Source organism: Theropithecus gelada, chromosome X (genome assembly GCF_003255815.1).
Source record: "Theropithecus gelada isolate Dixy chromosome X, Tgel_1.0, whole genome shotgun sequence".
NCBI classification, from domain to species: domain Eukaryota; kingdom Metazoa; phylum Chordata; class Mammalia; order Primates; family Cercopithecidae; genus Theropithecus; species Theropithecus gelada.
In genome coordinates this window covers 86,472,556-86,486,077 of record NC_037689.1, presented here as the reverse complement: position 1 = coordinate 86,486,077, position 13,522 = coordinate 86,472,556, and the positions used below count along the sequence as shown (strand labels likewise).

Sequence of the window (13,522 nt, the reverse complement as noted above, 5' to 3'; positions counted from 1 at the left end):
TTTCGCATTGATGTTCATCAGGGTTATTGTCCTGACATTTTTTGTTGTTGTTGTGTCTCTGCCAGGTTTTGGTATCAGGATGATGCTGGCCCATAAAATGAGTTAGGGAGGATTCCTTCTTTTTCTGTTGTTTGGAATAGTTTCAGAAGGAATGGTACCAGCTCCTCTTTGTACCCCTGGTAGAATTTGGCTGTGAATCCATCTGGTCCTGGACATTTTTTGGTTGGTAGGCTATTAATTACTGCCTCAATTTCAGAACTTGTTATTGGTCTATTCAGGGATTTGGAGGTCTATTTAGGCTTGGGAGGGCATATGTGTTCAGGAATTTTTCTATTTCTTCTAGATTTTCTATTTTATGTGCCCCAGAGGTGTTTATAGTATTCTCTGATGGTAATTTATATTTCTATGGGATGAGTGGTGATATACTCTTTATCATTTTTTATTGCATCTGTGATTCTTCTCTCTTTTCTTTTTTATTAGTCTGGCTAGTGGTCTATCTACAAAATAGATAGACTGTTTATCTGATATTTATTTTGTAATTATCTAATAATAATCATCATTATCATCAGCATCATCATTGTCATCTCCTTTACCCATACATACATTTGTGTCTTTCAAATAATAATCCCATCTTTGAAGTACATCCTCATCTGTAGCAGTCTTCACTCTGCTTTCTTATGTCATTTACTATCTTATTTTATAATTATTTACTTCCCATCTTTCTTCTCTAACAGATAGTATTTTTTTAGGGCCAAGGAAATATCTCGATCACCACTATATCCCCAGCATCTACCCCTGTGCCTGGTCCATAGGGCTAGATGCTAAGAGTTGAGTTGAACCAATCTACCTAATCTTAACCTTCAGTAGCACAACATGGTTTGTCAGTGGTTAAGAATCTACACTTTGGAGTCAGACTCACCCAGGATGGAATCCTGGCATTGCCACTTATTATTAATAGATACGTGACCTTGAACAAGTTCACTTAATTGTTCTTAGCATCAGTTTCCTCTTCTGTGATATAGGGATGATACAGAGCTACCTAGTAGGTTGTTGGAAGAATTAAATGAGATGATATGTATGAAATGGCCTGGCACATAGAGTGCCTAAATACACGTTGTTCTGATTTTATTTGGACTGTTTGTGTTAGTAACAGAAATCAAAAAGGTGGAGAAAGGAGAAAGGTACTTGGGAAAATTTTCTATTTCTTCTCCATGTTTCATTCAGGACTGAGGAAGGGGGCACAGTTTTTACCCAAGGAAATGACATTTTTAGCCAAAGGAATTATGATCTTAGCATTTAGCTGAATTGTATATTGGAAGTAAGCTCCTTCCTTGTGGAACTTATGGCCTTGCTAGCCTTGGTTTGTTGGAAGTGCTCTTGCTGGCTTTCTAGTTAGGGTAGGGAAAGGAAGGCTTGTGGGGAGTGAAGATAGGCCATGATATCAAGCCACTGAGTGTGCAAATCAGTAGAACTTTTCGATTGCTTTCTGTTGTACTTGGGACTTGAATAAAGGCTGATATTTGTGTCTTGCTGGTAAAGTGCTTGTAAAGTGAGTGAAAGTTTTCCTTGTTCTTGTCCTGCTAGAGCTGTTCACTTGGAGCTGAGGGGAGGATAACCTTTCATGTTTTTATTTTTTTTATTCTGATGACTGTGCTGAGCATTTGAACGAAAAGGCCATTGGTGGAAAGTAAAGGTGAATGGTGAGAAGACAATAGGATAATGGAAACTGTGATGGACTTGGAGTCAAATTCTTCTGAACTTCTCCTCTCCAAGTCTTATTTCTTTCATCTGTACAATGAATATTAAAATGAGAAAATAAGCTTGTCTTCACAGAGTTATTGTTAGGTGTTGAAATCACCCGACACAGCAAACAGGCTCCCATTAGGGCTCATTTTCCTTCATTCCTTAGTAAGGAAGAAGTACTTATAAAATACAGCAGTTGTGCTCTTGTGAATGATAGCATGGGCAGTTGTCATCTCTCTGAGGCAGATTAACCCAGAATGCCACTTGAGTTTTGTTTAATGCTTAGGCATAAGACATAGGAAAGACAAAAGTTGACCTTTGGGTAGTGAGAACAATGTTCCATTTTGTTCAAACTTGAATTTTTTACTATAGGAGACTGAGAATTAACCTTCCATGAAGGTTTTAGGATTTGCTTTCTGACTCTTCTCTTTCATATCCACCTGAAAGAGCTTGGACACAGATGTTCTTGGAGAAAGGCAGTTAAACAAGGTGACTTCTGAAGCTCCATCCTTGCCCAAAGAACTTATGAGTCCCTTAGTGGCCAAGTATTTTGATGGTAGTAGCCTAAAAGATGTCCAGGATCACCGTGCATCATTTTTTCAACAGAAGCCTCAGGCATAGGGATTATGCTTGGTACTTTATGTTGTGGAATGGAATCTGGCAGATGTCCATGTGATCTAGAGAAACACCTAAGGAAAGTGAAGAAATGGGGGAAAAAATGACAAGACTTGTATGATAATACTAATCACTATCCTTGTGTATTTATTCCAAGGATATTTTCTCCATTATCTGATTTATATTACCACTCACAGCAGCAGCTCAATAGGATGGGAGATATTATCCCTATTTTATAGATGAGATTTGAGGCTCGAGGAGCTAAAACAAGGAACATCAAATTCCTTTGATATTTGGTCTGGTTTTGTTATAGTTCTCCCTTTGGATGAGGTAAAGTCACAAAGCTGGGTTCATATCATTTAATTAGTCTGAAAATGTTGCCTGAACACCACCTTAAGTTAGATATCTTAACCTCAGGTTTCCTACTTTCATTGCTGCCTCTTATAGACATAGACTATGAGATTGGCTAATCCCAGAGAACTTCCATAATCCCTTGGCAAGATCCAAAAAGGCTCAGTCACATCCTACTACCACCATCTTTAGGAGAAGTCTCAGAAAATTCAGCTTCACACTAACTCACTTGAGCATCAAATAATAGTAGTTTATGCATGCAGGTTAATCCTGAAGACCTCAGACTTCACTTGCCTATTTCTGCCATTCAGTGACATGTGTTGCATTGGTTTTTTGTGTCTTTCCAGTTTGGAGACTGCCAGGGACCATGTTTTGCCCATTGACTATTACTTTCCACCCCAGAAGACCTGCCTGATCTGTGGAGATGAAGCTTCTGGGTGTCACTATGGAGCTCTCACATGTGGAAGCTGCAAGGTCTTCTTCAAAAGAGCCGCTGAAGGTAAAGGGACATGCATATGCACTTTTGTTTCCCTTTCTCTTTTACCTTCCAGAGAGAGACACTAACCTTTCAGGGCCCAGGATTTTATCATCTCAGAAACAGAGTCATTGGCAAGGCCCTATCAAATAACTTAGGAGCCTAAGGAAGCAAATTTTTGCACTTGCTAGTTCCCTGGTTTCAGCAGCCTTGTTTGTACAGGCAATGTAGGCAGTGAAGGTGGTCCCAGCTGGGGCTTGGGGCTCAGTGGGTCCTAGAAATGAAGGAAAAATTAATGATTTGAAAAGATTTAATTTCCTCCCTTCTTGTTTTCTACTCTGCTGGCTAGTAAAGGAAAAATTTGTCCTTATTAGAGAGGTTAGAAGTGGAGAAACCCCAACTGAGTCCCCAGCCTGTTCCTTGGGATGAATATGAGACTGTTTCTTAGCAAAGGCTTCCTGGCCTCGGCCCCAGAAAGAGAGTGTTCTCACTCTTCAGCAGACTATCAGTCTCTGCACCTGCTCCCTCCTGTTGCTGCCTCCTTGGGACCTGTCTTTGCGTTAATAGTTCCTAGGTAGGTAAGAACTCAGAGTAAAGAAACACATTTATTCTCCTCTCCAGAGACCTGACCTCAAAGCCTGTCCATTAGTCCCTAACCTTAATCTAAGGTAGCATCTTATATCTGGCTAAATTGGCTCAAGCCCTAGCTCCTTAGTTTTATTTAGCTTAGAACAACTCATGTCTGCTCAACCCCTAAATGTGCTCAGCCTACATTCTGCAGTAGAAACTCCCATTTTCAGGCCTCTTATATATGGTAATGTCTCTTCCTCTAACCACCCAGGGCTTAAGCTTCCTGCTTATCCACTTCACTCTCCACCCTGTATCGAGGGCTTTCTTCTCAAAAGGACATTGATGAGGAGCCCCTAGAGAGAGATTTTGTGCTCTGGGACCAGACCCGTTGTTAAACGCCAGTATTCACCTCTGCCCCGACTTTCCCCAAAGAGGTACTTCCCGCCAAGGCCTTTCTCTTTCCTCTCACTGGCTGGAAGTGTTGAGTTCCACGTCAGAACCAGAATAGAGAACCTTTCCTTCTATAAGGGCTATAAACCTTGAGAACAGTCTTAAAGATAGGTATGTAGGCCACACCATTCACCACAAATGTACTGATACTCATCAGAGGATGGAAGAAGCACCAGAGAGTTTGAAGCATCTAGAGAAAAGGTAGAAAGAGAATGCCCTTTAACTGACCTCCTCGATGATAGTCAATCACAATGATGAGTGTTGATTCATCATTTTGGCTGGGTGGCAGAAATATCTATAAAACAGAAGCTGCCGTGTTGTTTACTTCCAGTCCTTGGGGCCCACAAGAAGGCAGCTATCATTTGGTATTACTAAAAACATGCCCCATGTTCAGCTCATACCCCCAAATGACCCATTGCTACTGTTTATGCTGGGCTAGCATGAAGCCCAGGGCCCTAGTGTCTAGGTCTGGTCAGTGAGGCCTAGAGCAGAGCCTAAAGAGCCTGAGAGCAGTGCCTTCCTTTCTTCAGAGTACTCATGAAAGGATGGCTGTCAGAAAAGGAAGTGAGGAGGGGCTCCAGAGACTTCAGACCACCCCAACTTCCCCAATGAGACCCTGGCACTTCCCCATAACCTCTCACTCAGCGGGGCCTGTCTATAGAGCAGAAAATGAAACAGAGCAGTCATCTAGAGGTAGTGTATCAGCAAGCCCAGGCACCACAGTAATAGCAACCATATCAGATGGGAAAGGAGTTCAAGTGAACTCAATAGTCACTTGAATATTCAAATATTCAATAGTCAAATAGGTTAGATTATACTTGATGCTGTTTCTGAGTTTTACAAATCTGGGTCACCAAATTGTTATTTTCAGAAAACAGAGGAAATGCTCTATCACATTGGGAAAGGGAAGATTTTACTGTCGTATCATACATCCTACATGGGAGCTTTCTGCAGAAGTTAGAGCTGAAGGAGGGAGACAGGCAGAAGGGCAGCTGGCAGGGCTGCCTGGGAGGAGCTCTGCCATGAGGTGGATCCTGTGCCATTTGAGAACAGGGAAGAAAGCAATGAAGTTGTGGGGAGGGAATCACTCAACTCACAGAACATACAGAAATCCAGCAAGGTTTCAAAATGCTTTACACCCTAGAGTCTCTTAAGTTAGGGAAACTCTCTGAGCTCATGGGGCCAAATGCTCTTGCCTGCTTGAAATATGAAAAATCAACAATGGATTCCTTGCAAAACCAGGAAAAGGGAACCTTCTGAGCCCCTTGGTTATTTTGAAATACGGACCATAAATTTCAGTCCTGAGCCCTTTGAAGGTAGGAGAAGGTGGTTTAGAAAACACAGACACAGACACATACACACACACACCCCAAAATAAAGCAAAAAAAAAATACTGGTGTTTTCTTTCTCCCCACATCTGTAAAGTTGTTGGATTAATTTTACTGCCATCGTTATCCCTATTTGAAGGCAGGGGGCTGTCTTATTACCCAAAGAGGACATTTATTGATTTGATTATCTTTTTCCATTTTTACAGTGCATCTTTTTCACCCATATGGTCTTTCTGGAGGTGGTTCTCAATCTGGCTTGTTGAAGCATCAAATTACACCTGTCTTAGAGAGAGTAGAAACACAAATCTTTCTCTCGCTTGTTGTAGTCAGTTAACTCAGACTGTGTATTCAGACTCTTGATTATCACTTAATTCATAGTTTCAGAAATCTCTGGAATGGGCACAAGTACAAGACTTAAAAGCCTGGAATCTCAGACAGAAATATATTTCTAGCTTTGATGGTTTATAACACATGGGACTTTTAGGCTGTCATTGATGCAGGGCTCAGCACAGAGTCAGTTGTAATCTGGCCAGGTTTTGTTGTTGAGGAAGAGTGGGAAGGGGGAGTCCTACATTTTCTCCTTGTCAGTAATATTGGAGAATTGGGGTGAGGGTGAAGCTGGGCAGGGAAAGGTCTGCATAGAAAAAAGGGTCTGGCGAGAAAAAATAATGCTACTAAGCCATGAGGGTAAAATGACCAAATTATGGTTGACAGAAACTTGGTCATAGTGTGTGGGGGGAGGGTAGGGGGTGAGGGCAGAGAGAAAGTTGGTCTAAGTCTGTGTTGGGGGGCAGTGCTTGGTGGGATGAACTCTGGGTTAGAAACAGGCATGTAGGGAAATAGTTGGTTTATGGTGTGGGTAGGATGAATGGGGCGGTAAAAGGGAAGGCATTTTGAATGCTAAGAGACCAGGAAATCAAAGCAAAGCAATACCCATAAACAGAGGTAAGGGCTCAGAGAGGTTTTAGTTGTATAGTCTTGGGTAAGAAATTTCCCCTTTTGAACCTCAGTTTTCCTTGACTGTAAAACAACGGACTTGAACTAGATATTTCAAAATGTGCTTCCAACTTAGACATTTTGTGATCGTTCTACAAATTACAAACATAATCATCATCATTTCAGCAAACTCACATGTATTTATACCTGCATATGTTTTTGGTCTTGCTTTCCTAGAAGATGACTAATCCAAGATCCTAATCAATTAAAGAAGCAATCTTCAGATGGGGATAGAGCCAGCTGAGAGAGTGTACTATGTATGGAGTGGGTTAAAACTCAGGACTCTGAGATTTTTACCTTGTGATCATTGCTGGGTAACTTCCTTTCTTTTCTATTTCTCATCTGGAAAATCAGGATATGAATCCCCATCTCTACCTCATTATGTTTCAAAGAGGGTTAATTAATCCATCATGTGCATTATGTGCTCAAGAATTTACTATTTTTCAGATATTTTCTAGTAAAACGTTGGAGATTATATGTCCATTTGTTTTGTACACATGGAGTGCTGTTTGGTACACATCATAAAATTGAAACTGTAGTTTACATTCTGAACTCAAAGAATTACACCATCCTCACTGATGTTTACAATAGGTCCCAATTTAGTTTCTTTGGCAAATTTTATGTAAGTATGGCTTTGATTCTCTCTCTCACCCCAGGTTTTTGTTAGGGAAGAAATGCAAGTGAACCCTCATTGAACTCTTTCTGTCCTTTAAATCCATTCTTTCCCACCTCAACTCATGTGGAATTGAATGTTACCTCTAGTTTGGAGTCTAGCAGAGAGTTTTTGGTGCATATCAGTGTCCCCTTCACTCCCTGACTTTTCGAGTAACATTTCCCAGAGGCAAATTAACTCTGCTAAGAGGATCTGCTTGCAGCTTCAACAGAGCCTTCATCAGGTATCTTTGGCCAAGGAGTTGACTGATCCTGATTTTGCGAGTCCTAGAGATCTTTTCACAAAACTCCTCTCATGTTTCTGTCTCTGGTTTTCTTAAAAGTCGCAGACAGACTTTAGATTTAGGGGTTGGTTAACTTTTTGTAAAGGGCCATGTAGTAAATATTTTAGGCTTTGTAGATCATATGGTCTCTGTGTCAACTACTCAGCTCTGCCTTTGTAGGATGAAAGCAGCCATGGATAATACTTGAACTAATGGGAGTAGCTGTGTTCCAATAAAACTTTATGGGCACTGAAATTTGAATTTCACTTAATTTTCACATATCATTTAATATTATTTTTCTTTTTAACCATTTAAAAATTTAGAAATCATTCTTATCTCATTGGGCCTCACAAAAACAGATGGTAGAGTGGATTTGGTTTATGGGCTGCAGTTTGTTGACCTCTGCTTTAGATAATCACTTCTGTACTTATAAATCTGCAAAGGTTTTATGTTTTCCCATCTCTTGGTATCTTAGTAGCTCTCTAGATTATCTAATTTAAAATTTTTTTCCCAGTAGGCCAAAGTTTGCACATCTTGTTAGCACAGAATGCCTGGCCTAGTGGCTTCTTGGCCCTGAGCCTTTTGCTAAACAGGAGAAAAACTAAATGTCTAGAAATGCTAGAAGAGGATACTATTTTGTTTTAATGATCTAGTAGATCACTCCTCCTTGCAATACCCAGAGGAGAAACTGAAAATATTTCAAGCATTTTCTAGACTTCTGTGTTGTAAATGTGTGGATAACTATGAACTACATATGAAAGACTTTTCTGGATGACACATATATTCCAGATGGCAAAAAGGAAGCACTTTGGGGACTCTCTGGTACCAAGTATCATGGAAAAATTGTGTGTCTCATAGAAAGTAGATCCCAGGAAGCCAGCTGAGTTGTGGATCTGCCATATATTACCTCATGATTCTGTCTTCGCACACTCACTGGCTTAATTCTGGGCCTCCCCATAACACGACTAGACCACAGGCTTGCAGAAGAAATAATTTAGCTCTGTAACTCATTGCAGTTGGTGCCCACCCAAGTCTCTGTCAGTGCCCAATTCGGGAGCCATGCCAAGAATTTGCCATTGCTGCTTCGTAGTGGCCCTGTGCCTGCTTATTTATAGCCTGTGCATTTTATGAAACAGAGATTAATAAGAAGTTGCCATAGTACTTGCACCATTGTGTAAATATCTGCAATGCTTACATAACCTTTGTCACTTGCAAGACCTTTTGAGTCCATTGCCTTCTGCTACCATGCCTTACCAATTTCCTAGTCCCTTATTATTATTTTTTAATTTATTATATTTAACTTCTGTGATACATGTTCAGAATGTGCAGGTTTCTTATATAGGTATACACGTGCCGTGGTGGTGTGCTGAAACCAATAACCCGTCATCTGCATTAGGTATTTATTCTAATGCTATCTCTCCCCTAGCCCAGTGTGTGATGTTCCCCTCCCTGTGTCCATGTGTTCTCATTGTTCAACTCCCACTTATGAGTGAGAACATGCAGTGTTTGGTTTTCTGTTCCTGTGTTTGTTTTCTGAGAATGATGGTTTCCAGCTTCATCTATGTCCCTGAAAAGGACATGAACTCATCCTTTTTGATGGCTGTATAGTATTCCATGGTGTATATGTGCCACATTTTCTTTATCCAGTCTATCATTGATGGGCATTTCGGTTGATTCCAAGTCTGTGCTATTGTGAATAGTGCTGCAATAAACATACGTATGCATGTATCTTTATAGAAGAATGATTTATAATCCTTTGGGTGCATACCCAGTAATGGGATTGCTGGGTCAAATGATATTTCAGGTTCTAGATCCTTAAGGAATCTCCACACTGTCTTTCATAATGGTTGAACTAATTTACACCCCCACCACCAATGTAAAAGCATTCCTATTTCTTCACATCCTCTCCAGCATCTGTTGTTTCCTGACTTCTTAATGATCACCATTCTAACTGGCATGACATGGTATCTCATTGTGGTTTTGATTTGCATTTCTCTAATGACCAGTGATGATGAGCTTTTTTTCATATGTTTGCTGGCCGCATAAATGTCTTCTTTTGAGAAGTGCCTGTTCATATCCTTCACCCATTTTCTGATGTGGTTGTTTTTTTCTTGTAAATATGTTTAAGTTCCTTGTAGATTCTGGATATTAGCCCTTTGTCAGATGGATGGATTGCAAAAATTTCTCTCATTCTGTAGTTTGGTTGTTCACTCTGATGCTAGTTTCTTTTGCTATGTAGAAGCTCTTTAGTTTAATTAGATTTCATTTGTCATTTTTGGCTTTTGTTGCCATTACTTTTGGTATTTTAGTCATGAAGACTTTGCCCATTCACAATTGCTACAAAGAGAATAAAATACCTAGGAATACAACTTACAAGGGATGTGAAGGACCTCTTCGAGGAGAACTACAAACCACTGCTCGAGGCAATAAGAGAGGACACAAACAAATGGAAAAACATTCCATGCTCATGGATAGGAAGAATCAATATCATGACAATTGCCATACTGCCCAAAGTAAATTATAGATTCAGTGCTATCCCCATTAAGCTACCATTGACTTTCTTCACAGAATTAGAAAATACTACTTTAAGTTTCATATGGAACCAAAAAGAGCCCATATACCCTAGACAATTCTAAGCAAAAAGAATAAAGCTGGAGGTATCAAGTTACCTGACTTCAAACTACACTACAAGGCTACAGTAACCCTTATCAATTTTGTATTGCCTGTCCATATTCTGCAGCCAGAAGCTTCTTCAGTCCTTTAAGGGAATTTCTGGGTGACTATCAAACTCTGGTAGTTCATTTTTGCAGTTGACTGCTATTGTGAGGATAAGTGTCAGACTCACTCTCTCTTCAGAGATAGAAATTATGTATTAATTATCTGGATTCTAGACCCACAGCAAGGAGCAAACTGCTCCTCAAAATAACTGAATTCTTCGAGAAGTCATCATTGTAAAACAGTATCTTCAGTTATAGTAGCCATGTGTGCATGGTTCTGGAAACTGTTTTTCAGATTTTCATCTTCCTTCCCTGTCTCTTCATAGCTAGGCAGCTGCTTTCAGCCTTGTACAGATGCTAGTGAGCTTTGTACCTACAAACCTGAGAAAATTGAACTGAGATTTGGAGGTGAATGACTCTTGATAAAGGGAACAAGGTTTAGAATTCTCAGTCCCTTTGCTCCCAGGCTGTGTTGTGACTACTTAGGCACTCCAGTGAAATCACTATTCCTCCTATCTAGACTAATGCCTGTCTCTGCAGAGCACCTCATGAGAACAGGCCTGGTAGTAATATCCTTGTGCATTCAGTCAGTAAATATTTACGGAGTGCTTACTACATGTAGGATATTGGGGTGACATACTCAAGGTACAGGGCTTGCTTCCAGGAGGTTATAGTTTATTAATCATAAAAGTGGCATTTTTTTTTTTGAGACGGAGTCTTGCTCTGCCTGTCGCCCAGACTGGAGTGCAGTGGCATGATCTCGGCTCACTGCAAGCTCCGCCTCCCAGGTTCATGCGATTCTCCGGCCTCACCCTCCCGAACAGCTGGGACTACAGGGGTGCACCACCACACCTAGCTATTTTTTCTTTTTTATATATATATATTTTCAGTAGAGACAGAGTTTCACCATATAGGCCAGGCTGGTCTCGAACTCTTGACTTCGTGATCCACCCACCTCAGCCTCCCAAAGTGCTGAGATTACAGGCGTGAAAATGTGACAATCTTTAAAGCTCTTCAGTGGATGAAAGGCCACCCTATCTACTGTCCATTTGAACTTTTCAACTATCTTGGTACAGAGTGAGAGGTTATTCTCTTGGTTTTCCATATGAGTAAACTGAGGCTTTGCCAGTTCATCAGCGGGTAATAAATAATGTATCTGGAATTTGAACCCAGGTCTTCTGGGGTCAAAGGCAGCATTCACTCTGTTCCATCACAGCAGCTCCTCAAATAAGCCAACATAGAAACCAAGTACTATGCCTAGGCAACAAGAAAGGCAGCAATGAAGAGCAACAGCAGAGTGAAATATGAGAGAAGGAAGTTAAGAAAGATGTTAAGTACTGTGGGGAGTAACCGAGAAACCACCAAGTATCGCTAACATCACAGGGAGCTTGTCTTCCTAAGAAAACTCCAAGCACTTAAAACAGCTGGTAGTTCATCAGCAACTCTCTTCATTAGATGTATGAGGGACATGTGGGCCATAGTCCTTCTACCAACTTATATGCTTCAGGAGGAAGTTCTGATTCTGATGAGACCCAGCATGGTCGCTTTTAATTCACTGTTGTCACACAACTATAGAACAGGAAGCACAACTTAACACCTGTGCTCATGAGAATTTTGCTCCTTATGACCAAGCTAAAGAAAGAGCTTAGACAGGATGTGAGGATATAAATGTAGATTCATGGTTCCTTGGCTCTTTGGTTTGAGCCTTCTCAGCAGAGCATGCCACAGAGTGTTTTCCATGGGGCCAGTAGCAAGAGAAATCCATTTCCCTCCTCCTCGATGTCAGAAAATAGAGAATATTGTCTTTCAGGATAGAATTAAAAAGTCATAGAGGCAGCAACTTGTTTTTCTATATTAGGGTTTTAAAATTCTGTTTTTCCTTCCTCTCCTGCGTCACATCATTGTGTGGATGGACCTTGATTTCATTGTGGTATCTGGATGTGGGCCCTGAAGGCCATGGACTTCTAACAGTTCCTTAAGTTACAGAAGCACATTCCTATAGGTCACAAGCTCATTTACTTACAGGATGGTTGATTCAGTCACAGGTTATTTCATGAAAATACTTAAAAGATTTGCAGTGTTCAAAACTGCAGGATCTTTAAACACTAAAACTTGAAGGAAGGGAATTTGGAAATCAAAAAATCTGGTCAAACCGTTTCATGGAAAAGGAAAGTGAGGCTCAGAGAGAGGAAATTACCTTCCTGGGTTTCTATAGCATATAAATGGCAGAAGTGAGAGCCTCCCTGCCATTTCTAGTTTTCTGCCTGAGAGACCCTCCTGCTTCACAGCTAATTAGCAGAGTTACAGAGGTCATTACCTTGCAATTCTCAAGAATTATGTGAGGCAGTATAGTAAACATTTATGGCCCTTGGTTCCCAGAAGGAGCTTAGTCCCTGATAGTCCTCTCTGCCTTTGCTGCCATTGTGTGAGACCATCTTCTGTAACTGTATGTCTTCCCCCCTAGTAAGTTAATGAGTAATAAAGGTATTCCGTAGTGAGAGGACTCTGTAAGAGAATTCTTGGTGTAAGGATTGTTGCAAGGTTGTTTTGTGTGTATGTGCATGTATAAACTTTTTTAGGGAGTGTATTCATAGCTTTTACATGGATCTCAGAGGCTCTATAACAGAAGATTACAGAATACTGGTCCTGTCTTTGGTAAGGATTTTATAGACCCATAAGGGAGTATTCTGACTACAGTGATATCCAACATGGCTATTTAATGCCTGGCATTTTCCCCACATAACATACGTTTATTCAACAGTCAGTGCCTACTGTGTACATGAGACCTATACCAGGCACTGGGATAAGAGACATGAAATAACAGCTAAAACTGTTTATTGAGCAGTCAATATGCATTAGATGCTTTGTAGGCATTTTCTTATTCAATCTGTATACCCTCAATTTACAAATGAGGGAACCGAGACACAAAAGAGTTGAGTGATTTGCCCAAAGTCATACAAATAGTCAGTGGCTATGTGGTGAATAGTTACCAACATGAAAGAGTGAGATTACTGCTGTACTAAAAGTAGGCACATAATTCCCTGAGCAGATAGTATGAGAGAATGATTTATTTTACCTGGAAAGTTTAGGAAGGCTTCACAGAGGAGTTAAGGGTGGATCTGGATCTTGAGGGATGGATAAGAATTTGCCAGATACAAAAAGGTAGAAAGAGAACTTCAGGAGGAGGGAACAGGTTGAGCAAAGACAAGGTGATATGAAAGCGGGAGGCTTGTTTGGGGAGCATTATGGAATCTCGAAGTCATTGTGGGGAATCTCATCAGATGCAGCAAGCTGCTTGACAGGCCTTCAATTGGCTCTTTGTACCTTGCTCCCTCCCCATGC

The 13,522-nt window shown here is 40.6% G+C and overlaps 1 protein-coding gene across 3 annotated transcripts in view; it reads left to right on the top strand.

Moving 5' to 3' along the window:
* Window positions 1-13,522, top strand: part of AR (androgen receptor) — a 163,417-nt gene that overhangs the window by 91,092 nt on the left and 58,803 nt on the right. For all 3 annotated transcript variants that reach the window (XM_025372090.1, XM_025372092.1, XM_025372091.1), the window contains exon 2: window positions 3,057-3,208. In XM_025372090.1, coding sequence (XP_025227875.1) covers window positions 3,057-3,208 — 152 coding nt within the window. The remainder of the gene's footprint in view (window positions 1-3,056; window positions 3,209-13,522) is intronic.